Source organism: Prunus persica, chromosome G4, assembly GCF_000346465.2.
Source record: "Prunus persica cultivar Lovell chromosome G4, Prunus_persica_NCBIv2, whole genome shotgun sequence".
Lineage (NCBI taxonomy): Eukaryota > Viridiplantae > Streptophyta > Magnoliopsida > Rosales > Rosaceae > Prunus > Prunus persica.
The window spans coordinates 8,438,243-8,463,759 of NC_034012.1; the positions used below are offsets into that span (position 1 = coordinate 8,438,243).

At 36.3% G+C, this 25,517-nt stretch overlaps 5 protein-coding genes across 8 annotated transcripts; all 5 read right to left on the reverse strand.

Annotated features, from left to right (window-relative positions):
* Positions 1,635–4,538, reverse strand: LOC18779649 (sm-like protein LSM2). The gene is made up of 3 exons (XM_007212234.2): positions 4,392–4,538; positions 4,088–4,246; positions 1,635–2,070 (listed from the first exon to the last, which is right to left on the reverse strand). The coding sequence occupies exons 1-3, from the start codon at positions 4,392–4,394 to the stop codon at positions 1,951–1,953; spliced, it is 282 nt and encodes a 93-aa protein (XP_007212296.1). The 5' UTR covers positions 4,395–4,538; the 3' UTR covers positions 1,635–1,950.
* LOC18779050 (probable glutathione S-transferase parC) lies at positions 6,258–7,419 on the reverse strand. Its single transcript, XM_007214437.2, has 2 exons — positions 6,790–7,419; positions 6,258–6,714 (listed from the first exon to the last, which is right to left on the reverse strand). Exons 1-2 carry the CDS (start codon positions 7,102–7,104, stop codon positions 6,367–6,369), a joined length of 663 nt encoding a protein of 220 aa, XP_007214499.1. The 5' UTR covers positions 7,105–7,419; the 3' UTR covers positions 6,258–6,366.
* On the reverse strand, positions 7,650–14,880 carry LOC18781405 (ubiquitin carboxyl-terminal hydrolase 25). 2 transcript variants are annotated; one of them, XM_007211309.2, is made up of 10 exons: positions 14,730–14,880; positions 14,302–14,599; positions 13,713–14,211; positions 13,548–13,623; positions 13,335–13,427; positions 11,494–11,580; positions 10,384–11,396; positions 9,527–9,655; positions 8,310–8,448; positions 7,650–8,208 (listed from the first exon to the last, which is right to left on the reverse strand). In XM_007211309.2, exons 2-9 carry the CDS (start codon positions 14,486–14,488, stop codon positions 8,346–8,348), a joined length of 2,187 nt encoding a protein of 728 aa, XP_007211371.2. In that variant the 5' UTR covers positions 14,489–14,599; positions 14,730–14,880; the 3' UTR covers positions 7,650–8,208; positions 8,310–8,345. The 2 variants fall into 2 exon arrangements, with proteins under 2 accessions (XP_007211371.2, XP_020417118.1); XM_020561529.1 differs by having other exon boundaries at positions 14,302–14,607.
* Positions 15,523–21,019, reverse strand: LOC18778175 (probable sugar phosphate/phosphate translocator At3g14410). 2 transcript variants are annotated; one of them, XM_020563087.1, is made up of 8 exons: positions 20,462–21,019; positions 18,873–18,980; positions 18,757–18,791; positions 17,995–18,107; positions 17,462–17,723; positions 17,098–17,366; positions 16,110–16,271; positions 15,523–16,025 (listed from the first exon to the last, which is right to left on the reverse strand). In XM_020563087.1, the coding sequence occupies exons 1-7, from the start codon at positions 20,561–20,563 to the stop codon at positions 16,147–16,149; spliced, it is 1,014 nt and encodes a 337-aa protein (XP_020418676.1). In that variant the 5' UTR covers positions 20,564–21,019; the 3' UTR covers positions 15,523–16,025; positions 16,110–16,146. The 2 variants fall into 2 exon arrangements, with proteins under 2 accessions (XP_020418676.1, XP_007211565.1); XM_007211503.2 differs by having other exon boundaries at positions 15,570–15,956; positions 20,462–21,017.
* On the reverse strand, positions 21,760–25,461 carry LOC18778363 (putative caffeoyl-CoA O-methyltransferase At1g67980). 2 transcript variants are annotated; one of them, XM_007212290.2, is made up of 10 exons: positions 25,186–25,461; positions 24,577–24,953; positions 24,395–24,448; positions 24,126–24,209; positions 23,544–23,669; positions 23,165–23,232; positions 22,648–22,717; positions 22,474–22,539; positions 22,315–22,392; positions 21,760–22,230 (listed from the first exon to the last, which is right to left on the reverse strand). In XM_007212290.2, exons 2-10 carry the CDS (start codon positions 24,910–24,912, stop codon positions 22,171–22,173), a joined length of 942 nt encoding a protein of 313 aa, XP_007212352.2. In that variant the 5' UTR covers positions 24,913–24,953; positions 25,186–25,461; the 3' UTR covers positions 21,760–22,170. The 2 variants fall into 2 exon arrangements, with proteins under 2 accessions (XP_007212352.2, XP_020417360.1); XM_020561771.1 differs by lacking the exon at positions 25,186–25,461 and adding an exon at positions 25,116–25,157.

Consider the following 25,517-nt stretch of genomic DNA (forward strand, 5'->3'; position numbering starts at 1 on the left):
CCCCCAGTAACGCCGCACGGCTATATGTTTTTTTTTTCAATCCCGAGTATAGCCGTGCGGCTATACTATGTGTGACCCAAAAAAAAAGAGAACCCGCGTAGCTCTAGCGCCCAACTATGTGTCAAAACAATACAGCCGCGCGGCTAGATCTTTTTATAATAGCCGCCCGGCTATACTATTTATTAAAAAGCAATTTTAAAAAAGGACACTTTTATTAGCATTAGTTTATACAATATAGATATTAATTTGTTAGCTTCAATATATATACTTTATGGATTTAAATTTTTAAATATATATTAGCTTTATTCAATAGCATGCCAAAATTATATGTAGAATACTTGAATTTTATGTGTATTATTGAAAATTTTGTAAAAAATCAAGTGTATTAAACATGAAAAATATATTTGTACCTTTACAATACGAGTATTAAACGTGAAAATGCTAAATTCTTTATATGGGTTATAACTCTAGAAAAGTAAAAACTCAAAAGGGGACAATAGAGACTCAGGTAATGACCTAATAGTAATGAATAATGCTCTAAACTATCGATAAACAAAAAATGAGGAAAAATAATTTTTTTTAAAATAGATCATAGTATCTATGTAAAGAGTATTCTTTATAAAAATAAAATATAAAAAAAAGACCCCCGTAAAGCCGAACGGCTATACTCTTTTTATATAAAAAAAATCCCAAATAGATATACTATTTGTAAAAAAATACCGCACGGCTATACTATTTATAAAAAAATTTAAAGAAAAAAACCCAGTAAATCCGTGACTATACTATATATATATATATATATATATATATATTTTTGAACCCCGATATATACTATTTATTGAAAATCATCACAGCATATCATATGTTCTTCAAAATAGCTAGGGTTTCTGGTTAGCGTAATCTTTGATATATTTTGTTTTGATTGTTAGATTAGTTTAAACTATTTTTCAAAATGCAAGACTAATAACTATTGAGACCATAAATATTGTTAAAACATTAGTAGATCATCAATTTACAAATCGTCCTCATGACGAATAATGTCATCCTCTTAACATTTTTGCTCACCACCCTTAATTTGAAGGTGAGTATTACCACTGCGTTGATTAACATTTGATCCATGTGATTTACCTACATGCTACAAGAATTTAGACACAGACATTTTTGCTCACCACCCTTAATTGAAGGTGAGTATTACCACCACTTTGATTAACGTTTGATCAGTATTATTTACCTACATGCTACAAGAATTTAGAAAGTTAAAACTCATCCAACGACGATAATATGGTGGTATTGCTTGCCAACAATTAAGGATGGTGAGCAAAAATGTTATCAGCACAGAGAGGTTAGACATGCTAAACAGCTGACAATGACCTTATGACAGTCAAATATTTCAAATAATTACAAAGATAATAAAGATAAATGAAATTTAGATCATTGCTCATTGCAGGAAGAGCCGACCTGCTGCATTATGTTGTTTTCACCTATTTGTTCTTCCCCTCTGGGTATCAACAAGCAAACAATCATCTTCCAAGCGAGCGCAATTGGGTTGGTTTGTTGTTCTATTTTCTTCACCTTTGTGCTTTGTATCTCAACAAATTTAATTTTACCGGCTCCATACATCGACCATGAAGAAGAAAAACACAAAAAACAAAACATAATAATCAATTACTCTGTTACAAACTCGGGAAATAAAAGTACAAATGCGTTAGGATAAGAGGGGTGCATCACATAGATCATCTTGGCTGTCCCCATTTTCAAGGATGTTAACTAAAATGTGCACTATATATGATTAAACAAAATATAAAAACTACTTGGCACTGGCTCAAAATGTTCCATAGTGATCATAGAGCTGCACTGGGATCTAATTGGAGACGTCTTCATGAACTGGGAAAAGACTAGACATAGCAAAAACAATTACACAACATTTCAGTGCTCAAATAGCCCCCTTCTTCAGCCACCACGAGCTTCCCTTCTGGTGGCATCATGCAGCAGTTCAACGTCCACTCCCTCTGGGGGTAGTTGCACATATCTCACGACTGATCCCCTAATAAAACAGTTCCTCACTGACAACTGCAAAAATACATTATCGTGTGGTTGTCAAATTGGAAGGCTAACATTTAAAGAGTAAGTTCAATTTCAATTTCTATAATGAGTTCTTTATGCATAACAGGGGTAAAGCATACACAAGAGTATGAGAACATATAAAAGGTGAAAAACCAAGCAAATAATTGTTGGTCATGAGACCTGATGACCCGTGCTTTGAGAAATTTTACCCAACAACACCCCCCACCCCCAAAAAAAAAACCCCTGGAATTCAATTTAGATTGGTACCAGTTATAAGGCAGTCTCTATCATACAGAGTTGACACAGGTGATCCTTCCATCACAAGACTCACGGTGAGCATTCATATCACAAAATCCATAAAATATAAAGCTCACTTACATGTCAAATTCAAATCAATACTAAGTATATGGTCTGCATAGTTTTAAAGTAATTGAAGCGAAAACCCCAAAACTATATTACAACACATAACACATTAATTTCAAATACATTTAATCCTTTCAAGCTACTCAGTGCCAGCATAATCCCATCAAAACATAAACAAATCATATTTGATTAGCAAATTTTGTCACTATTCACTGGAAGTAAACATGTGTTAATTTGGAATCATCAATATAAGTGGTGGAAGCAGCCATTCCAGCTCACACGAAATATTCAGGTCTTCCCATGACAATTGGACGAGTCAAAAGAACACCCCCATGCAGTGGTTCCAAGCTTTTTTTTTTCAAGACTTCCTCCACGTATGATTCTTTCAGAGTGGATCTAAAAGGATAGAATTTTGGATGAACGAGGAAGAAAAACTTATTTCTCCATTCACCTTAAGGATTCTTTCCCATGACTTAAGTTCAGTTTTATGACAGGATTTCTTCAGTGCAAGTTGAAATTTGTGAAAGAAACCCTAACAGTATAACTAAGCTACAATATGCCTGTTAGTAAGCAGGTCAGACTTGAGAACTTGATTTTGCCTCTTTCAGCAGGCAACAATACGAGAGAGAGAGAGAGAGAGAGAGAGAAATAAATTTAACAGAGTTTTCTTGTAGAGGAAGATCAAGGGCCCTGCACCTTTCTTATTACACAAACACACATGCCAGTGGGTGGTTAAACCTGGCTTCATTTTTCCTTCTTTATGATGATGCAGAGAACTGGGAAAGTCTTTTTCAAATTTTTTTAGAAGAAGAAAGCCTTTTTCAACTCAAACAAGCCTTTATTGGAAAAACAAAATATATGCTTCTTTCCAGGAACTGTGGCTTGGGCTTGGGGGTCTTCAACATCAATTTTCATCTTCTACTAAGAACTATTTATTATCATATTCTCCATAAAATCTCTAAAACTATAAATTTATCATTGGTTCTATGATATCCATGCCCTTTTAGGTGTACTGTTACCCTTTCTTGCGGCGTTAACTTGAGTAAACTAAGTTTTAGAAACCTTCAAACAGTTAACAAAACAAAACCATGTCAGATGACTATCTCTCATTTTCTCTTCATTTTTTTTGTCCTATCTAGCTTATTGAATAGTGTTCTATAATGCCTTATAGTGGTCTTTCATAACCTTCCCTTCCACTTCATACGTATTCTATGAATCATACTTCTCCACATTCAACTCATCCCTTTTCTCTATCTTTGCTTTATAATCCAATTAACTAACATCACATAATGAACCAAAATGCACCGCCTAGCCTGTCGCATTAGAAATTCAAATACCCACCCATCAATAAATATTCTGCACATATCCAAGGAAATGGCCTATCACTATAACTACTGTTATTCATCTGCTATTAGAACTGAGTTAATTATGATGAATTCTATAAACTAAAAAGATGGGCAAATTGTCAAAACGAAACCACAGAAAACAGACCAACATTTTTTTATTTTATTTTAAAAAGAGCTATTATTACCCAAAACCCTAACTTTTTATCAAAAGGATTATTCCCTCAAAATACTAAACCCTAGAAACCAAGTATACAACACACAGGCACACACATGTACACAGAAGAGTCAAAATTTAAGACAGAGACGATAGATACCATGTGCGGGTACTTCTCTTGGTCGACGACCCTTGTGTTCTCTAGCTTTATGTTGAGGTACTGATCCACTGAGTGCAGTGTTCCTCTGATTGCAAGATCATTCTTCAGCTCCACTGTCACTTCTCTGCCCACCAACTCCTTGAAATACGAGAAGAACAACTGCACACACGCACGAACCAAAAAAACCCAGTTGAAATTATGGGTTGCAGGGAAAATTCAAAGAAAATCTGCAAGAAATATAAAATATGGGGGAAAACCCATTATGAAAAAGTTCCTGTAGAAGAAACTGGGAATTGAAAGTTACCATTTTTATGCACGAGATGAGAGGCAGAGAGAGAGAGAAGGAGATGGTGAGCCCTTTTGGGTTCTCTAGGATCGAAGTTGGGGACTGTAGCTTGTTCTACAGAACTGAAGAGTAACACGAAGACAAAAGGGTCGAGGTAGAATCTGGAGTGGTAAAAATAGGCAGGGAGAAATTTTGCCGCTATAGGCTAGCTGGATTTGGGGTTTCAAGATTTGCGCCTTATTGGAGTTAGCAAGGCCCTTCCTAGCCCTGATCTCTTTTTGGGCCTTGGTCCCCTCGTACAAAGATGGGTCCAAATATTTTCGGTTTGAAATCCAACGATAAAAAGTTAGGAGTTTTTTCAATTGGTTGCAATGGTCTTATTAGATTCAATGGAACGGATAAAAAGCCAAATTCACATCTACAATTTTACATTCGATTCAAGCAAAAATCACATTTATATCTCTTGGAGATGTAAATAGAATGTAAATAGATGTTCTTATTAGGTTTTTAACTTTTCAAATTGGAGTCGAAAACTAAATGGCTTCAGGTTAAAGTATGTTACTATCTTAGTTGATAAAAAAATTTATGAACTTGGCTAGAGCATATATGCTTCCCATTTTGCATTCAAGTTCGAATCTCCCTCCCCAAAGAATATCGTTTGTATAAATAAAAAAATAATGAACAAGAAGGTAAGTAATAAGTTTGGATTATAGGTAGGAAAATGCTAGGCTTACCACATTGTGTACCACCTCTCTAATAGAGGTGTGCCCTATTGTATTGGTGGACTCCACCTTTATTAGAGAAGTAGTACACAATGTGATATAAAAATGTGGTAAGCCTAGCATTACCCTGGTAGGTAAGTTCAATTTCCTTCCAGTTTCTCACTTACTCTCAAATATCTCTTGGTATATATTTTCTATATCTTATTACGTGTCTATCCTATTCCTCAAATATAGGGTTTGCGAGATGAGGGCAGTGTCCTTCATGAATTAAGCCATTCCAAATGTGACAGTGACGGAGGAAGGGAAGGAGTGCTGTATCTGCTTGAAAGACCTGAAGGTGGGCGCTGGGGCCATGGAGATGCCTTGCAAGCACAGGTTTCATTAGCCTTGTCTCGAAACGTGGCTGCTCAAGCGTGCCTCCTGCCCGCTTTGCAGGTCCGCCATGCCCATACAAGAGGAAGCTCAGACCACCGACATGGTTAAGGGACAGCTTCAGAACAACATGGTCATGAAGAAGATAGGGATTACCGTAACATGATGAGGCAGATGTTTAAATACAATCCCAGAATAAGCCCATGCGACGACATGTTGTAGGGTTTATGAGGGACACGGTAAGGCAGTATTTTTTTAAGGATATTTAGTCATGAAGATGATTAGGTTTAAGGTTTCTGGGGGGAATGCTAAGGCAATATTTTGGTGAAGATAGGGACTTTTGGAGCATCCGTTGGCCGCAGGCTAGACGGCATCAGATGTAACAGGTAGTTAAGTTTTCATTTTTTAGATAATAAGATTGTTTTTGGCCACACTTGAGTGCTAGAATTATAATGACTTCTTTGTTTTTCCTATCAGCATTCGTAGATTTTCAGTATACTTTGACATAGATAAAATAGATTTTGAGTATACTTTGACACATGTAAAGAGAACTTTTTGTCACTCGGGTTCGATTTACTTAATTAGGAGACAATCTTGAGGCAACCCAATATAACATTCCCCCTTCCTCCTCCTTAGCGAATGACAAAAAAAAAATTCTTAACCACTTGAACTAAGTATTAATTATGTAATATTTTTGGCATTTGGCTAATTATTTCGTTCTTCATATAACCTTAGACAAAATTCTGAACTGATGGTTAAGTTTACTTGCTTACTGTAATTCATATAGTTCTTAAAAGCAAAATAGAAAATAGTTCATTTTATTTAGAAAACTGGGGACAGGAAATTGTAAGTTGTAACATGAAGATCATACATTTATTCCTAGATATATATATACTCTCTTAGCTATGAATCTCAAACTTTTTCCTAAGCTCCAAAAGGAAGTCATACATTTTGTACTGATCAGGCAGAGACTTGGACACACTCTCCCTCTGCATGCACCTCTTAGCCCAAGTCACAAGCCTTGGACACTCCTTCACCATGCACAGGTTTCCACAGGTCTCTAGCGCATAGAACCAGCTATAGAAAGGGATAAGTGCCACGTCAACTATGCCAAAGCTCTCACCTCCAAAGTAGGTCTTGTCTCCCAACTCATTTTCCAACAGCTTGAAGCACTCTATCAGTTCCTTCTTTGCTGCTTCTTGGATTTCACCTCTTGTTCCCCACACCAACTTTCCTGTAGAATAAATCTGCAACAGAAAAAAAACCAGCTTGAAAACATAGTTAAAAAGTTTAAATTACGTAAGGGATGGAAATTGACAGACCTTCTTGTCAACATAATCAGCCCAGAACCTGGCATGGGCTCTATGATAAGGATCAGAAGGCAACAGAGGAGCTTGGTGACTCCAAACCTCATCAATGTATTGAACAATGATGAGGGATTCGCATACGGGTCTTCCCTTGTGGATCAAGACTGGGATTTGCTTGTGAACCGGGTTCATCTTGAGAAGCAGAGGGCTCTTGTTGCTCAAATCTTCTTCCCTGGGTTCATAGTCGATGCCCTTCTCCGCCAAGGCGATCCTCACTCTCATCCCAAATGGGCTTGGCCAGAAATCCAATAAAACCACTTCGTCTGCCATTGCTAGCTACCTCTTGAGAGTCTCTGCTTGCCTTTTGGTACTTCTCTTTCAATGCTATCTGTGCAACAAAGCCAAAGCAAGAGTGAGTTTATTTATACATGGCATGGGTAGAGAGAGTTGTAGAATTTTCTTTGGGTTGGTTTGTCTAGGCTCTTCCCCTGTCTTATCACTGCTTGCGTAAGAACCACATAGGCATAGCTAGTATTTTCCAGAGCCGACGACACATAATTCACATAAGTCCTGCCTCACAAAAAGAGAATCGGAATGTTCTACCATCTTATCCCAATCGAATTTGTTTTTTATTTATTTATTATACAAGCAATCTTAGTTGGACTCCAATACAAGATGGAACCTACAACTTCAAGTGCAAAGGTAAATGCTTTCAACCACGTGAACTACAAGCGTCTTGCTATCAGAATTTGAATTTTTAAAAACCTGTTTAACACATATAATTGAAGGGAATACTAAAATTAAACTAATAATTAAAAAATCTTAAAATTACTTTATTTCTATTTTTTTCAACTCTTAAAGAAATAAAATAAATATAAACATTGCAATCGAATGGTAAACTTGTTATGGTCCGATGAAGACAAATTTCCAGTGCAGCGTACACCGACAAATAACTTGTTCCAAGTAATAATAAAGTAAAGAAACCACCAACAAAGTCATTAAAAAAACGTGAACAGAAAAGGTTAACTATTTTAGATGGTTGAACTCAATTATCCATGTCTCTCTAACTACCGGATCACATTTTGAAGAAGAAAACAGTGATGATCCATAACAATGAGGGCTAAATACTGACTATACTGCCAAAAGGATATCGTACATAATGAATAGAATTCTTGACTTTGTTCTCTGCCCAAAACCAACTACACAGCCTCAAAGGAAGAAAAAATTTCGGCAAGATTTGAATCACCACTTTCATCTTAACTTGACAAGATGCATCTACAAAAGTATATCGCTGTTGGCAAACCATGACCGCTGACACCAGCACTTGCCGAAGAAGAGCTCAGTCTATATCACAATCCTCTCCTTGCTCGGGTGATATCTTCAACACCACAACAGGATTTATACAATTCACACACCAATTCCCGCCAGCTAACACTGCAAATGTTTATCAAAGAAATTATTCAATAAAAGGCTGTCATGCCACCAGCCTATTTCTCATTCAAACATCTTGATAGTAAAAGGTTCCTTTCACATACCGTGTTCAGAGTTGACAAAGCACCAAATTAATGTCACTATTTTTGGCTAAATGATCGAATACGGTTGACCAAGTCCGCTCTCAAAGACTCGGGTATTTGTGAAAGAAAAGCTGATTTGGAATCCACGATCAACAACTTCCTGCAATGCATAAGTATAGACAGATGGATGTTTCAGATTAATGCAAGTACTAACACAATTTAAATACCTGATCAATTACCAACTATGTTATGTCCCGACCAATTAATACAAGTAAATGCAATTGAGAATATAAAACACAGATAATTAAAGGACTAAATAAACAGTATTAAAATTCAGAAAGTAACGAGTTCAACTCAATAACTGGGTAAAGCAAAATATAAATCATTGCAAGAAGTTAATTTACCCAAAAAAAATGTTGAAAAAAGTTGTGCTGTGCGTCCTTGTTAGACTTACCCAGATATCTCAAGAGTTATATAGGAAATGTAAAAGGCCTCTCAGATACATGAATATTGTCGTGGGTAACCAAGTAATCTCCTAACAGTGTCTGACTCGTTCATGCATGCTTATTTAACGTGTCACTAATGTTCTAATATGTTATGGGTAGAGAGAGGGAAACCGAAGTTAATCAGGAAAAAGAAATATTCCCTACAGATGTTCTAGCTTCCACCAAGCATTTAGCGTGGTAAAATTGAGCGTGTCCATGATTAGCAACGTTGAAGTGACTTTTTTGCTCTTAATTAGTGATTCTCAGGATAAACATTATCAACTAACAATGGATGGATGAAATGGTTTAAAGGGGACAATTCAAGAGAGAATGTTTTCCTAGGGATTCAATCAACTAAGGGTAACAGAAGCAGAATCACAAAACGTCACTAACTGTTGACAATCTCACTCAAATCAGCAAGCCAAATGCTAGATAAAGTGAGAATACTTAAAGAGAATTTTTCACTAAAGAAGCATGCATATACTCAATTAAAGAGCTAAAATTTAATTTAATTTTTTCTTTTTTAAATTGATGAAATTCAGCACTATGAAGGCTAAACTGCAGAAGTCTAGAGAGAAGATTTCATCAGGATAAAAGACACACACCCACCCAATCGAATTCTATCACATTCATAAACAACATGGACGGGCCATATGTATAACTCAAAAACCTCGAAAAGATTTTATACAATGAAGTTTAAAGAACCAACAAGTTTCCTACATACCAATGTTAAAATGGACAAATAATACTTACTTCACTTCATCACTGTTTGGATCGGTTCCAACTTGCTGTGCACATAACCTTTTCTTTGAACGCATAAAACTGTGCACTTTATCTGACCAGCCACATGATCGCAAAACTGAAGAAGCTTCTTTCTTGAGACTAATAAACATTAAAAAAGTGTTAAAACCAATAGAATATATAACCAAAAAAATTGAAAACAAACTATAGACTGGCATGAAGCAAATTATGAAAATTATTTTTTCACGCAATAAACTCGTGTTACAGGTGTCTGCGCAAAAAAAAAAAAAAAAAAAACACTCAAATTTACAGGCAACCGAAACATGGAAAGAAGAAAACACAGAAACAATAATTAATTGCATGCATCATGAAAGAAAACCTATGAGCCTGAAATCTGCAATATAAAACAAACTGGGCAAGTCCAGATGTCACAGAGGAGGGAAAATGATATGAGACCAACGAAGTTATTAAGCAGAAACAATAAATTAGGGGTACACATAAAAAGAAACAATCAATAAAGAGTACCTAGGTAGACACAATCATTCAAAGAATGTCATAGTCATTAGAAAAATTCAAGTATATGGGCTATGAACTCATATCAATACTTCTAAACCTAAAACAACAAACATAAAATTCATCACTTGGGGAATAGACTTTCTTTTGGCAGGGCAGGGGAGGACATGTGGGGATATGGAAGACAGATGTATGACTGAAATGGAGATATGGGATCATTAAGATAATTAATCCAGAAGACTATGCAATTCATAACAAACAAATCTTAAGCCACATTTCAACACCAGATCCTAATCAAGATAATTTGCTAGAGAGTGAGATTTCTTTTCAATTGAATGTTGTAGCGTGCCACATACATTTCCTTCAGTCCTTCAACTTCTGCCCGGGATTGATCATCGCGTGCAAACAAAATGCATGAATCCTGAGATTTTCTTTTGGGCCCAGAGACCCCAGAGTGAACATGGAGACCACTATTATCCAATTCACTGTGATCAGGCACTTCCCCTGCTGTTAACCTGTCACGTGTACCAATACCTTCACAGAGTTCAGTTTTTACTGAACCAGTACCACCATTTTCTCGTGATAACAAAGAAGCTTTGCTACTGTTACCACCAATAATATCAGCCTTTTTATCTCTGTGTAAACCATCCTTGTTTATCAAAGATGTCTTAGCTTTCTCACGTTTCTCCAAACTAACTGGGTCCTTTACATCTCCATTCAATCCTATGGACTGATTCTCGTAAGCAATTTTTCCATTATCAGTCGCAGGTGCTCTTTCCCCATTTGATCCTAAAGATAGATTCTTGTGAGCAATTTTTCCATTATCAGTAGCAGGAGTTCTTTCCCCATCTGATCGAAATGCTTCATCCTTATAAGCAATTTTTCCATTATCAGTTGCACGAGGTCTTTCCCCATTTGATCCTAAGGATTGATTTTTGTGAGCAACTTTTCCATTATCAGTTCCAGGAGCTCTTTCCCCGTTTGATCCTAAGGATTGATTCTTGCAAGCAAATTTTCCATTATTAGTTGCAGGAGCTCTTTTGGAGCTAGAATTTCCACTGATATTAAACTTCATCCGTGGGCTAGAAGGCGCTTTATCAACCTTAGGTATGGCTGAGATATCCTTCCAAGAAGACTGTTCATAAGGTTTTGTTTGTGCTCCTTTCGGTGGAAGAGCAGTCTTTGGGCTTTTAGATGTTTCACGGCCATTACAATCACGAGAACTCACCCCATTGGAAGCAGTGCTAGCTGCTGGCCTTTGGTTGGTACGAGAGAAGAAAAGGATGTAAACCTTTTCAGATAATACCTCTTGCAAGGTGGAAAGCGAGACAAATGAATCATTGCAGCGATACCACCGACCCATGGCATCCTGTAGATTATGAAAAAAATAAGATTAGCATATAGTTGATATAATGTATGTGTTCCAAATTTACTGATTGCAGGGAAGGTGATAGGTGAACAGAGACCTTAATATATGCATAATAGTGACCAGACTCTGGTGAGAAGCCTGAATGCACAATAGTACCAAAAAGCTTATACTCAGGCCGCAGATCCTGCATTGCAGTTAAAAATTCAACAGCATTACTAGTAGGAAAGAAATTGTCTGCAACATCTCCCAAATATATAAGGAATAAGTAAAAACAAACAGAAGTCTCATGAAACCGGAGTCAAATAAACGCCTGCATTAGCATAAACCAACGTTTCTAAGAAGTTAACGAAAGAATCTGGAGAAAAGTAACATTCTTATCAGATATCAAGAACTGGACTGCCTCATATTGAAGTGCAAGAAAGGAGATACACAAGAAATGAACCTACAAAGTAAGTAATAACATTTCCAAATGAATATACAACAAACCAACGTGCATTTGATATGCAAGAAAAAATACAAAGACCATGATGCATCTGCATCGTAAATTACCAAACAAAGTACAAAACACATATCAGGACGATTCATTTACTAGAATCCAACAAACAATGCATTTTATTTCTCCAGTGATGCACTGTCACAGCCTTGTTAAAGTACAATAAAGAACATGAAGCTGAAAAGGTAGAAGTTTGCACAGAGAGAAGCAGATAAGTTGGATATACAACTCAACTCAACTCAGCCTTAATCCTACTATGTGAATAATTAGTCAAATATCTCTTGTTCAAATTTTTTAATCCCTTTATATAGTCTTTTCTGGCTCCCGTTTCTAGCACTACATTTTTCTTTTTTGAAACGTAGCTCCCTATTTAATCAACCAAGATAATGAATTGGAGATTCCTTTTCCAACCAAGTCAACTCCCATATTCAAGCTCGATACGCAGATTGAAAATATAATAATTAAAATTGCAGCACCATCCATACTATATTAGTATATTGTGATCACTTTAGCAAGACAATAAATAAAACAATGTACATGCAACTGTAGCAAATTTTTTACCATGTTTTTGTGTTCCCCTTTACTAGATCTTACTAGTTTAAAATGGTTGACTCAGAATTTTTTATTTTTTATTTTATTTTAAAGAAGGTGATTAACTGCCAGCGTTAACTCTTCTTAAGTATAACATCAGGGGTACATCGATCGAACTCTTGACTATTTTCTTTATAAGAGACTCTTGAATATCGATTACCATGGCATTCGCTTTTGGATTAAGGGCACCCTGGACTAACCTCTTTGTTTTCATCTAAGAAAGAAAAGTACTGACATGACACCCCATCATAGCATTGGAAACTGAATCACATAGATTTCAACAAGCTTTTAGTGCCAACTGAATTCAAGCAAAAATTATAAAGCACAAACACGTAAAAGTTGGAACTAATTACTGTACCAGACATCACTAGCTTTTTATTACCTTTCAGTTCTACATCTTTTAATTAAATTTCTTTCCAAGTTAGGGTTCCTTTAAAACCTTTGCTAATTCAATTAGGCCCGCCTTGTGGGGAGGTATCATGACAGATCTTATAATTTGAAAAGAACTGGATAGGTATTTTTCACAGGTTTAGTATAGGTTGAGTACTATCAACAGTGTACACATGTAGAATTCTATATGTAACATATGTGCATTTTCTATATGTGTATATATCTTATGATTTGTAAAGAACTAGAAAGCGTTCTCCTTGATAGTTATTTAGTCAAGGGTACAGCTTAACACACAGGCTGAATTTGGACTCTTTACCCTTAAGATATAAGGATTGCTAATGCAGTCTAGAAACTTTTTGAAGGTAACCATTGTTATACTCAATACGTTCACTTGGCATCTAACTAGGCCCCACTATCCAATTAAGCAACTTAATTAAATTCACAACTTAAGGTCTCAACTGTACCTGGCTTGCTTTGCACATGAAGCTTGAGAGCACCAAAACATCCTCAAATGAAATAGATTTATCAATCTTCCCGCCAAATATACCCTCAAATCTCTACCAACAGAAAACAAAAATAACACTGTCAAGATAAATAAATAAACACACAAAAATGGAAGGATGGAGCAACTTAAGCACCTAATAGCAAAAGGATATTAGGAAATAAGATAACCTCACCTTAAGTTGGATAACAAGAACATTGGGTGCTTGAAGAATAGACATTTGCTTTCTTGCTGCCACCAATTTGTTACAACTAAGAAAGCATAAATACCTCAATCAAACGCCAAAACACAAGAGAAGTACTAAGCAAACAACAAAACCAGAGAGAAAAAGAGATGATACCTTTCGCATTTGTACTTGTTCTGGCCATCCAAAACCTCAGGCTGAAAGAACCTTTGCAGGGCGTCTTTAACCGAATTACTATGAAAAACATCAAGACTAATATCCATTATCTCATCAACCTTATTGGATTCTGTGCCACAGGATAGACACTTCACCTGGCTCTGCAAAGCTCCCCCGAATATCTCCTTCACCACAGTCGACGTCGTCGTCGTCCCATTGCCTATGCCATTGGCCATGTTGCCGTTGCCATTAGAGCTGGCAGTGCGCCGCAGCTTCTTGAGGCGAAGGCAGGTGTTGTGGCAAGCATCGATCACGTAGCGGAGAAACTCGTGAGCGTCTTCCTGGCGACCGCACCGAAAGTGTTCGGAGAAAATCCTGAGACAGCTCTGTATCTTCTGCGGCGCATCTAGACTGAGATCCAAACTGAGCGAGCGCACTATTCGCTTCTCCAAAATGCAAAATGGACAGTCGCGCTTCCGCTCCGCATCCGAAGAGTCACCTACAGATTGAATTCGACATTGAATTGAATTGAATTCAAATTCACACACAATCAATCAGAGAGAGAGGGGAAGAAGAAGAAGGAACTTACAGAGAGAGGTGTGTTGGTTGCGGAGGCAGAAATTGGCGAGAGGAGGGGTGTAGGTGAGGCACTGAAGGACGCTGTTGAGGTAGCAAGAGTTGCCGAGGTTCCTTAACCCTAGAGGTGGGCCCGTCTTGCGCTTGTGACTCAGTAGACTCGGCTGCCAACTCATCTGCAATTGAAATTGCAGGCCCATCAACGTTGACGACGACCATCGCACGACGACGTTCTGCTGCTGCTGCTCCGTCCGGAACAACGCCTCCACCACCACCACCCCAATAGCATATCTCTCTCCAATCTCTAGCGCCTTTTTTTCTTCGAATGAAAAAATCAAATTAAAAAAAGAAGATAAATATTAAATATTTTGTTTGTTTTAGAATTGAATACGAAGAAGCAGGAAAAAGTAAGAAGGGAAAGGGAAGAAGGCGGGTACGGACAGAGACATAGAGACGAGAGAGAGCTGCTGTGAAGAAGAAGAAGCAAAAAGCCTCCCACCCTCTTTACCACCAAACCCAAAATCCCTTGTCTGATTTTCGAGGGTTCACGTCTTCCTTCCTTCCCTCTTCTCTTCTTTTGCCCACCCTTCTTTAGTAAGTATCTTGTACAGTTGGACAATTGTTTTTTAAATGGGCCTTCTTCTTTGGTTGGCTTCTCTTTCAGAAGGGCCATGAAATACCTCTAACTTGGGTTAGACTTCACGCCTTTTTAATTATGGTCCAGATGCCTGGCTGAATTTCGTTATTTTTCCTTTTTTTTTATACAAACGATAGTCTAAATTACTCTAAATTAATTTAATAACTTAGGAACAAAGAGACGGTCTTAATACACCGATCAACTGACCTAATCTTGAGATTTTCAAAATTTTCACTAACACTTTCTAAATATCAAACATTTTCACAAAACCCCTTTCATAAAAATATGTGATTTTGGACTTCTGGGTAGTTAATTTTTAAGACAATACACAATCAAAGTCAAAAATATTAAAAGAGGATAGGTTTTCTAATAGGGATAAAGAAAAAAGAATCCCACTACATTTACCCGTACATTTGAAGTCCTACGTCGAATTTATCCCACCCCCAAATATGGTTGTATAAAAAAAGAAGAGAGAATCCAACTGAACCCAATTTGGTGTATGAAAATATTAGCGAATGAGTTTAATCTGGGTACCAATGAATTTGTTGTTTCACATAATAGTTCTTTTTCTACCAAAATAATAATATTACAGCTCAATTTCTGTCATAACAATTCAATTTGATTGTATGGTCAAGCCTAGAAAATCTGGCAACCTCATCTTTTTATTCCCCCATGTGATACTTAAAACATCTCTTCTAAATACAAAGTTCTGAGAAATTAACTATGGAACAAGGTCCAGGTTCAAACTTTTGATCCTTGTACAGAAGCAAAATCATGTAAGAATGGGCTGTGATACAATTGTGTGAACTAAAAATTATAAATTTTTTATAAACAGAGAGTATGTTTAGTATCACAGTGACTCTGGCACTTGCTTTACAGACAAATCATCTATGATACATCAACTTTTGAAATTCCCTCTGTAAATGCCTACCTTCGTGAGGATGACACACTTCTGCGAACTTGACATCTTTATACTTTCAATTTCAGTTCTGCTTCAAACTGCCACAAAATTTACCCCACCACAGGAGCAGCTGCAACAATGATAGGCTTCAAAAAACCGTAATCTAAACTTATGCATATAGTTCCATCGAGCTATCGAACTGTTGGAGTGTTCAAACCCAAAACGATTATAAGAAATAATGGACCATGGGAACAATGATTTTGCTAAATGTATACGTGCATACCTAAAAAATAAATAGGCCGAATGCTCCGGTGACATCTCTACTTGTTGGAATCTGATGATGCCGCCGTTAGTGTAGGTTGAGAACTTTCAGCTTCTTCAGGGTTGTCTCTAGAAACTTCTTTTTTTAACTTGTGATTATTGTATGCTGCTACACCTGCTATGGCTGCATAAGAAGTAATGTACCATTATAATTTACATTGGTTTGTAGGTAATGCTCTCTTATGTTGTTTGACAATCAGAACCATGGATTCAAACATTACAAAATTACCCTTATTTTTAACATGGTATTTATCAACAATTCCATATTTGAATTACCAAAAATCCCTTCATTTCGTACTGTTTCTTTCATTTTTTAAAGAAGAATTGATACAATACTACATTTTAGATAAAGCCCCCCATCAGATATATCCAACAACTAAGCCACTTTAAACTCGAAAATTAAATACTACTAATCAGATCCTAGTTTCATTTTTTTTTTTGGGTCGACAGATCCTAGTTTCAACTCAAAGACCTCTGGGCTATTATAACATTAAAAACTAATTATAATCTGGAAGTATATATGAAAAGCTGAAATATGTACAACTAAAAAATGCATCTCCAACAAAAAATGATTTTAGAAAACAAACAAGAGGCTTAAAAGAGACAATGAGAGCCAGCTAGGTTAACTTCCACCGCAAAGGCAACTCCATAACATGAAGAAGACCACTTTCTTGTGTATTTGTGGATGCATTTGTGCTTTGAATATATACCTCCCTATAAGTTAATATATAATTATTTACAATACATATTAAATCTAGTCATTTCAGCATCATTCACTAATATCTATAACACTTTACTAATATCATTTTATATCCACTCCAGTGCTCTTTGACCTTTTGGAAATTTCAAATTCTCCTTCTTGTACTTTCATTCCACCAATGTCTATCATGTCTTATAGAAAATAAATCATGTGCTAAAGCATAAATATGTATACAAGGTCAGACACTTACCAATGCCATAACCTGCCAGATTTATAATAGTCAGCTTTGTATCAGAAAAGAGAAGGGCAGACAATAAGACAACCACCCAATCCTTGACAACTCCAGCAACACGAATGGTCAAGGCACTTGTATGAGTGATCACAAGGAAAACTGATAAGTTGAGGGCAAAAGTGCACAGAGAGTTGAGTGTTAGCACAAGGAGTGGAAAGTTCCATGAGCTATTTTCTTCCATCTTTGTTTTCTCCAAAAAGATCCATGGAATGAGTAGGCAAAGAGCACTGCATACAAACTCAATACTCATATCACACAGGTCTATAATATTTTATAAGTATAAATGCAAAGCTTGATGAATTTTACAAGTAGAAATGCATACCTGCACGGGCTAACATAGTACATGAGAGATATTGGATTTAATTTGAGACCCTTCCTTTTAACAAAAATCTCCATAAAAATAAGTCTTAAAGCTTCTCCAACAACTCCTCCCATTTGATAAACTACTCCAATCCAGCTGATATTTATTTCACCGTAAGAAGCCACCAGAACACCTAAACTTATCACTGACATGATCAATAGCATTCTGCAGCTCATTACCTCAAGTCCTGCTGCTACTCCAAGAATGAAAACAGCTACTGGCACTGCATACATCACTCAAGAAATCAGAGAGAGATAATTCCTAATCATGATGAATGGTTAAATACAATCGCCAGACTTTAAGACCAACCTACTTTCCTACTGCTGAACAAACAGACAGCCATAGGGGCAAACCATCATATAAAACAGCAGAGATTCCTCTGGATGCCCAAACATAGAGATTAAGGAAACTTTTTCTTTGATGAAAATATTTCTCCACAGGCTACATTTAGTTATAGTGGATTGAAAAACAAAAAAGAATTAGTGAAAACTTACTGATTGCTTTCAACATTTGTGCAAATGCAACAGAAATATACATGTAGGCCGTATTTCCCAGCCAAAGAGTCATTGCAAACATTGCACCAATTGGCATTACTGATGAGACGTATCTGCAGAACTAAAATTCATTAGATTATGAGGAAGATCAAAAAAAGTGGAAAGTGTGAGATGTTATAAATGATTGACACAGTTGATTTAGCCAGAGGATCAATGACCTCAGTGAAATATACAAGTTAAGGACCAGCCAATGTTTTTTCTTTTTTTTCTTTTTCTTTTTTTTTTTTGACAAGAAAAAAAGAAGTTCAAGTAATCAAAGTCACCAGTTCTGAAAAATATATTAAATCAGCAATTTAACTTCTTTTTTTCTTTCCGTTTTTCTTTCTAGCAGTCAAACTGAACCCCAGAGACTCTGTACGACTTCAAAAGATGGCACAATGATTTAAGAGTGCAATAAGAATCATATTAACTCCACCTGCTTAGATAGTTGGAGTCAGTTCAATTAAGAACCAAAACAAATATCACTGGACTTGAGTTCATTAGCTTATAGATGCAAATAATCTCTCTACTTCTGAAACAATGAAGACAGCCTAATTAGCAACATCAAGCTATGACACAGAAAAGAAATCCCTCCAATTATTTGGTCACCACAAAGAGACCAGTAAATCTATATTTAAAACCACTAAAAACACTAAAAATTGAAAGATACCTTCTTTGAAAATAAATTGTAAAATAAAGTAAGTGTACTCCCTCTTTACTTACATTTCTACTGTCATTCCTTCCTCAATCTTCATAATCTGTAAAATAATAAATAAGTTTAAGAGTACCACTGGAATTTTCGATTTAATTATTATCATAATAATTAGTGACCTGCATACCTTAAAAACTTTCGTGAGTAAAAAGCATAAGACAGAGGAGAAGACCATGTGAAGCAGAGTCAATCCAAGAGGATAAGGGAAGTTTATTTCTTTGGACGACAAAACCCACTGCATTCCACAATTCAAACATTTATGTTAGCCCTGCAAAACCTCTCACAAGAGTGTATCTCCACTTAACCATAACAAACAGCTTTCAAGGCCAAAAAATTTAACAAAAACAATAAAAATATACAGATGCCAGCAATCACTTTTTCATTTTCAAGGAACAAACCCAAAAATACACATAAACTAACAATAAGCGGCATCAGACTAAACTGAATGGTGAGTATTAACGCAATCTTTCACAGAGAGATAGACAGAGGGGCATTATTTCTTTACATTAAAAAAAAAAAAAAAAAAGTGGAAAAACATTGAAACCACAAAAGGGACAAGAAATATGCCTGGAGACCTTTATCATATTTTTAATTATTTATTTCAATACAAAGTAGTTAATAACAATAATTCTCCTGAAAATAGGTATTATAGCAGCAAAGTAGTTGGCTCACTCACAGTCCCTGCAACAAAATAAAAACAGATAATAACGAGAAAAAAAGGGCCTGTTGTAATAAAGGTTTTGAGCATCCAAAGTGACTTGAATGTCTAAAATAAACAAGTATTACACCTAGACCTACAGAAATACAGTGTGGTTGGAAAAGATGGATACTCTTAAAGTTCCAATTCCTCCTTTGTTGCCAACGAAAGTGGATTCGTATGAAGTCTGCCAGCACCTTCTATCTAATGGAAATTACCAGAACCAGACCTCCAAAGCTTTACTTGACCTTCATTGCTTTAATAGTCTTTTACAGCCCTCAGACAGTGTCAAAATGAATGAGGGGAAGCAAGACAAAACCATCGATTTTCTTGAGAAATTCATTTCATATCTTAAGCATTTTGCAGTTTTGCTTTAATTTTTCCTTACTTTCAAATACCCAAACACAGGGCATTTGTAAACTATGTGTGTGTTTCTCCGTAAATGTCAAAACATTTCATGCTAAGGGTAAGATGCATGTCTTTCCATGTCCCTAGTTTTAAAAAAATTAAGCTCTGTGATGAACCAGACGTGAACTTTTTGGGTAAATCCTTGTCATGTCAACTTCTAAAGCAGCTCCTCAACCTTTTGTGTTTCTCTGTTGCCATTTGCTAATGCAGGCAATGAGTAAGTGAAAGAAAAAAGGCCACAATAACTGCTTCTCGAAAAGCAATTAGGAAAAAAGAGCTACTTGATTAGAAGGGGCTTCCTCACTAAGCTGCTTCTTTTCGTTTTCTTTTTCCTTTTGTTTCCTTTCATGTCTTCCAATAAACAGATACATCCAACAAAATTATCCATTCACTATCAACAACAAAGTAAAGCTAATTTCCAAAGCAATAGAATCAGTAAGCATGCAATGCAAAGTCATCTTCGACCCAGCTCAAGCTATACCATAAGCTAGTAACTGGTCAAAGTCGAAATGGGTTTTGTCCATTTATCAAATCCTAGAAAATTGACCTCAACATTTTCTCAACAACCAAACAAAGGAAGACCTAATGCTCAAAGCAATGCGAGTACCTACCTTGTTGAAGAAGATCTGGCCGCTGGAGAGTGCGATGTAGAGAAGAAGGTAGGCGTAAGTGAGGGCCTCACCTTTGAACAAAGCTCGCAGCCGATCCGCCATATCCGAAGCCGGAAGATTGGAAACGGAGGTTACGTAATAATGTATGAAGAAGATAAAACTCTGTACGGCTCAGAGCTCCTGTTTGGCGGTGAATAGCAAAAACCGTTTTTTACGTTTAAAAAAGTGCTTTTGGAGATCTGGAGGGTGTTGCAGTAGATTTTTAATGATTTTTTTTAAATTTATTTTTTGTATAAAGACTAATGAGATTTATAGATCACTGAAAGGTGAGCTAAGTTAGAAATCTTCGCAATTAGAAAGCTTGCTTAGCTTTTCCTGAAGAGTCGAATAGAGGTGGAGTGAGGCCGAAAGAAAGGGATCTTCCTCTTTGCTTTTGTTTTTGGTGGTAAAGAAAACAACCAATCGACGTGGATTTTTGTCTTTTTTTGGAGAGTGCTGTTATTTCCACCCATTCACTGTCTTATTTTCTCGCCCATTTTATTTTCTCACCCATCCATTGTCTTATTTTCCAGCCCACCTTCTTTTTCCACCCATCCATTGTCTTATTTTCCTGCCCACCTTCTCTTCCCACCCACCATGTAAATTTGAAAAAACACAATTCATATCTTTCCACCCACTATTATTCCTAAAACATATTTTAATTGCTAATTCTAGCAAATTTAATACAAGTTTGACAATGACGCATATCTCAACTACTAATGATTAGCAAATAGAATTTGCTTGAATTAATAATTAAAGAGTATTTTAGGTACGTATAATGGTGGGTGGAAAGATATGGATTGTGTTTTTTCAAATTTACATGGTGAGTGGGAAGATAAGATGGATGGGAAAATAGAACACAGTGTGAAAATAGCAGCACTCACCATGTAAATTTGAAAAAGCACAATCCAAATATTTCCACCCACTATTATTCCTAAAATACATTTTAATTGCTAATTCAAGCAAATTTAATAAAAGTTTGACAATGGCGCATATCTCAACTACTAATGATTAGCAAATAGAATTTGCTTGAATTAATAATTAAAGAGTATTTTAGGTAGGTATAATGGTGCGTGGATTGTGTTTTTTCAAATTTATATAGTGGGTGGGAAGATAAGATGAATGAAAAAATAGAACATAGTGTGAAAATAGCAGCACTCTTTTTTTTAAGGATGAAATTGAAAGTGTTTTTTATTTTATTTTCACAAATGATATGATATAAAGGTAATTTATATGACAGCATACACAACATAGTTATGTTATGTTAATGGAGCTAGTCAAATTAAGTATGGTAAATCTCTTTTGTAAAATACTCAATCTCTTGCATTGTGTTTTACATAAATTGAGACGATTTGACATATAACAATCCCAATGGAGTATTTTCACCCTGAAGGAAAAGCTATATATTACATGAAATGGGTAGAAACTGCCCTTCTCTTCAGCTACTCCAAAGCACCGAGATCCCGGCAAATACTTCGGTGTGCTTGTCCAGGAGCCAAAGGTCTAGCATGTTAAAGTTTCCAACCGTGTCGCATGCCGTGGTAACCAGTCAGATTTATCTTTCATCAAACATTGAAGACACTTTCCTTTCAAATGTTGCTACCAATAACATACATAACACAACTTATCTACACACCATTTTCTTGATGGTCACTAAGTCAACAAGTGCATCAACTTTTGTTATGAGGTTGCCTTTTTCGGCAGATTGTCATGCCATCTCCAATGGGTACCTGACCCACCAAAACATTTAGGGTTATCAAACAAACATCTCTGAACTTTCACTTAGGTATGAAAATACAAGTGATAAGACCTACCATGCTAATGCTTACACGCTTGTCCTGCATTATACTTGTATTGAAATTTCTAATGCTGACAGTCTTGGCATCATTCACCTGCTCAAAAAATACAATTACAATTAAGCAGACTTCATTTTAATGGGACAGAGTTAATAAACCCTGGTTATTCGTTCACACCTCTGGGTCAGCAACTTTTCCATGCCAGAGAACATTATCGAACACAATTAGACCCCCAACCTTGACCTGAAACAGAAGACCAAAGCCAAAATGAAAACTGCTCAAGGAAACTGAATGAGAAAGAAGGAGAGGAATTAGATGAATATGAATTTAAATAAATTCTTCCGGTCTTACAAGTTGTAGCAACAGTTCAAAGTATTCCTGATACATTCTCTTGTCAGCATCAACAAATGCAAAATCATAGCTGCATAGAAGAGTAAACATGTGAAAAATGTTCCTATAGTTATTAGCGGGCCTCAGAAATTAAGGCTAAATGTGAGGTAAAATAATTAAAACATAAAGCTAATTGTTTAAAGAAAACCGGAAAATACAGAAGGCATTGAAGAAAAAAGAGAGAGGTTATATTTGAGGAATTCACAGCAGAGAAAAATTGTGTTGGTAATTAAAAGAACTAGTATCAAGAAATACAATACAGAATATACACAATATCATGACCATACTGGATGGCTAACAGCAAAACAGCATTACTGTGAAGATGCAAGAGCATGAATTAAAAGTAGAGAACTACTATATAATATTCTCTGATATTTGACAACATCCAACCCACAATCTTTCATCATAATGTTCAGAGAAAACAAGTTCAAAAAGAAAAATGCAAATGCATCATGATTTTTAACATTGCTGCATTTACCTACATGCTTCACCGCTCAGAATCAGTGATCTTAATGCATCTGCTGCAAATCCATATTTAACATGCACCTAAATACCAAATTAGAATTTCAGAGCCATACATATACATATATATGTCGAAAGAAGTATTAGGAAAAAAGGTTGAAGACATAATTTGTCGTGTTATATTCATATGCATATAACATGGAGAAAAAGGACGAACTTGATATATATGACTGGATGGTGCTTCTGAAGTATATTCTAATTTCCGTAACACCCACCTAGCATATTACCACAATGTACTGGTGAAAAACACTTAGCTACTGCATAAGTTACATAGTCATCTATTAGCAAGAACAAAGCCTCTAGTAGTAGTACTGGCAAGTGGAAGACATAACTACCTTGTGGGAAACATTCGCTTTATCATAATACTTTTTTGCGACCTCAAGACTTCTGCCATCTCTTTCACAGGCTACTAAACTCCCTGATTCAGGAAGGACCAATGCAGTAGCCAACGATGAATATCCCTGAATTAACAATAATAGTTATATCAGATGTTGCATTCATCAAACTGACGTGTAAGATATTCTTGACTCTTCTTAGGCTCCAAACAACAAGATTAAGAAATAGGAATAGAGAAGAAAAGAGAGGGAAACAGAAGGAGCTGGCAAGGAATCTCTAGGTTAATTATATTTCCCCATATGCATCAAATTTCTTTTTATTTTCAATTGATATTCTAGGTTTAAAGTGACAATTAAATAATTACCATTTCCTAATAGAAAGGGCCATTTTAGTACATGGAATGAAGTTCAAAGGGGCAATGTGAGCCAAATTGAAAGTCAAAAGACCAAATGAGAACAAGCCTCAGGGGGCATTGGTATAATTTACCCAAAAAAGAAAGTATAATTATAAATTTAGAAGAAGGCAGCAGGAAGTCTGTCAGGCGAGCAATGCAGTTAAGTTTGAATGAAAAATATACTTACAGTATAAACACCAACTTCAATACACTTCTCAGCCCCATGAATCTGCACAAGCATTGCAAGCAGTTGAGCCTGGTCAGGAGACACCTATCCAGAGAACACCCCAGTCAATTGCAAGGACATAAGACAGGCCATGCAAAATAATCAAATTCATATAAATCACTTAATTTTTGTGGTTTTCTTGGATATGTAATTATGAAAGCCATACAATATTAAATCTTTCCTGAAGCAAAATGCTTGATAATTAACAGTAGCAACACAGTAACAAGTACCTGCATCTGACTACCGTGCATAGAGGCAGTCTCCTCCCTAAGTTGTCGTAGAACCTGTAATGTACTCTCTATCAAGATACCCCACATGGACAATGTAGATGTACAAGAACCAAAAACAAAACAAAAAGAACTAAGATACCCAATTATGAGGGAATTGAAATCAAAATGTGGGTTCATTTTACCTCTGGCTCTCGAACATTGGCAAGAATGTAATCGTAAACTTGTGGAGTAATACTAATAACCTGCTTGTTTCCATACTTCTCATCATTGGCAACAACAAATGGGTTGGTAGCACAGCCTCGTACACTCTTCCTCAACTTTCTGTTGAATGCTGTGAAGCCAAAGCAACCTAAATGGCACCTCACAGAGGAAGCTCTGGAGGTGGCAATGCAAGCAACAGTGACAGTTGTGGGCAAAGAATGGAACTTTTGTAATGGCTTCGCGGAATTTTGTGGCAGAATTGCCCGCTGAGAGGCTAACACAGACCAATGATGAAGCCCCAAGCTGCTGCTCCCCATAAAGGCAAGCTGTGAAGATCAGTTAACAACAGAGTGGCAGACTGCAGAGCAACGCTTATCATAGTAAGAATAAGATAAAGGGAACTACAGTAAAACAATATAGCATATCATAGAATAAGCTAAAGAATCACAAACTGAAGTTCAACGCTCTCTCTATCTCTTTCCCTCTTAAAAATAATTCTTTTGGGGATTTTTACAAACACCTGCTGAGCATGAGTGCCACTGACACTATGATTGGTATGAACAAACCCGAATTAAAGATAACAACAATACCTGGGATTGCGATTATATTTGTATGTTTAGAGCGCCAAAAATTCAATTTTGAATCCACATCTCTTGGAAAAGCTTATTGATTTAAAATTGATCGTCTGTTGAAGCCTTGTAGGAAGACTGAGTTGGGTAAGGGCCACTCTGGTTTATCTGTTGAAGAACGACTCAGTTGGGTTGCTAGGCCCATATCAGTTTGCTGTTTGTCTCTGTTGGGCTTCTTGTGCCCGACCCGTCTGCACTTGCATTCACCAATCATCTTAGGCTGGAAGTTGACATCAAAACATCAAACTGGACAGGCAGAAGAACAAAAAGAGGGAAATTTTTTCTCTTGTCCT

Coding starts and splice junctions, on each gene's coding strand:
- LOC18779649 (XM_007212234.2), bottom strand. Junction 2,071..4,087: donor AAGAGAAGTACCCGCACATG/GTATCTATCGTC, acceptor GTATTTTTGCAG/TTGTCAGTGAGGAACTGTTT.
- LOC18779050 (XM_007214437.2), bottom strand. CDS start 7,104: ATGGCAGACGAAGTGGTTTTATTGGATTTCTGGCCAAGCCCATTTGGG. Junction 6,715..6,789: donor CTGATTATGTTGACAAGAAG/GTCTGTCAATTT, acceptor TTTCTGTTGCAG/ATTTATTCTACAGGAAAGTT.
- LOC18781405 (XM_007211309.2), bottom strand. CDS start 14,488: ATGGGCCTGCAATTTCAATTGCAGATGAGTTGGCAGCCGAGTCTACTG. Junction 13,624..13,712: donor AACAAGTACAAATGCGAAAG/GTATCATCTCTT, acceptor ATGCTTTCTTAG/TTGTAACAAATTGGTGGCAG. Junction 9,656..10,383: donor GTTGAAGGACTGAAGGAAAT/GTATGTGGCACG, acceptor AATGTTTATTAG/TCTCAAGAAAGAAGCTTCTT.
- LOC18778175 (XM_020563087.1), bottom strand. CDS start 20,563: ATGGCGGATCGGCTGCGAGCTTTGTTCAAAGGTGAGGCCCTCACTTAC. Junction 17,724..17,994: donor ACAAATGTTGAAAGCAATCA/GTAAGTTTTCAC, acceptor TGATGTATGCAG/TGCCAGTAGCTGTTTTCATT. Junction 16,272..17,097: donor TCTGGCAGGTTATGGCATTG/GTAAGTGTCTGA, acceptor CTTCTTATGCAG/CCATAGCAGGTGTAGCAGCA.
- LOC18778363 (XM_007212290.2), bottom strand. CDS start 24,912: ATGGGGAGCAGCAGCTTGGGGCTTCATCATTGGTCTGTGTTAGCCTCT. Junction 24,210..24,394: donor TGCACGGTAGTCAGATGCAG/GTACTTGTTACT, acceptor TTCTCTGGATAG/GTGTCTCCTGACCAGGCTCA. Junction 23,233..23,543: donor AAGCGAATGTTTCCCACAAG/GTAGTTATGTCT, acceptor TTTGGTATTTAG/GTGCATGTTAAATATGGATT.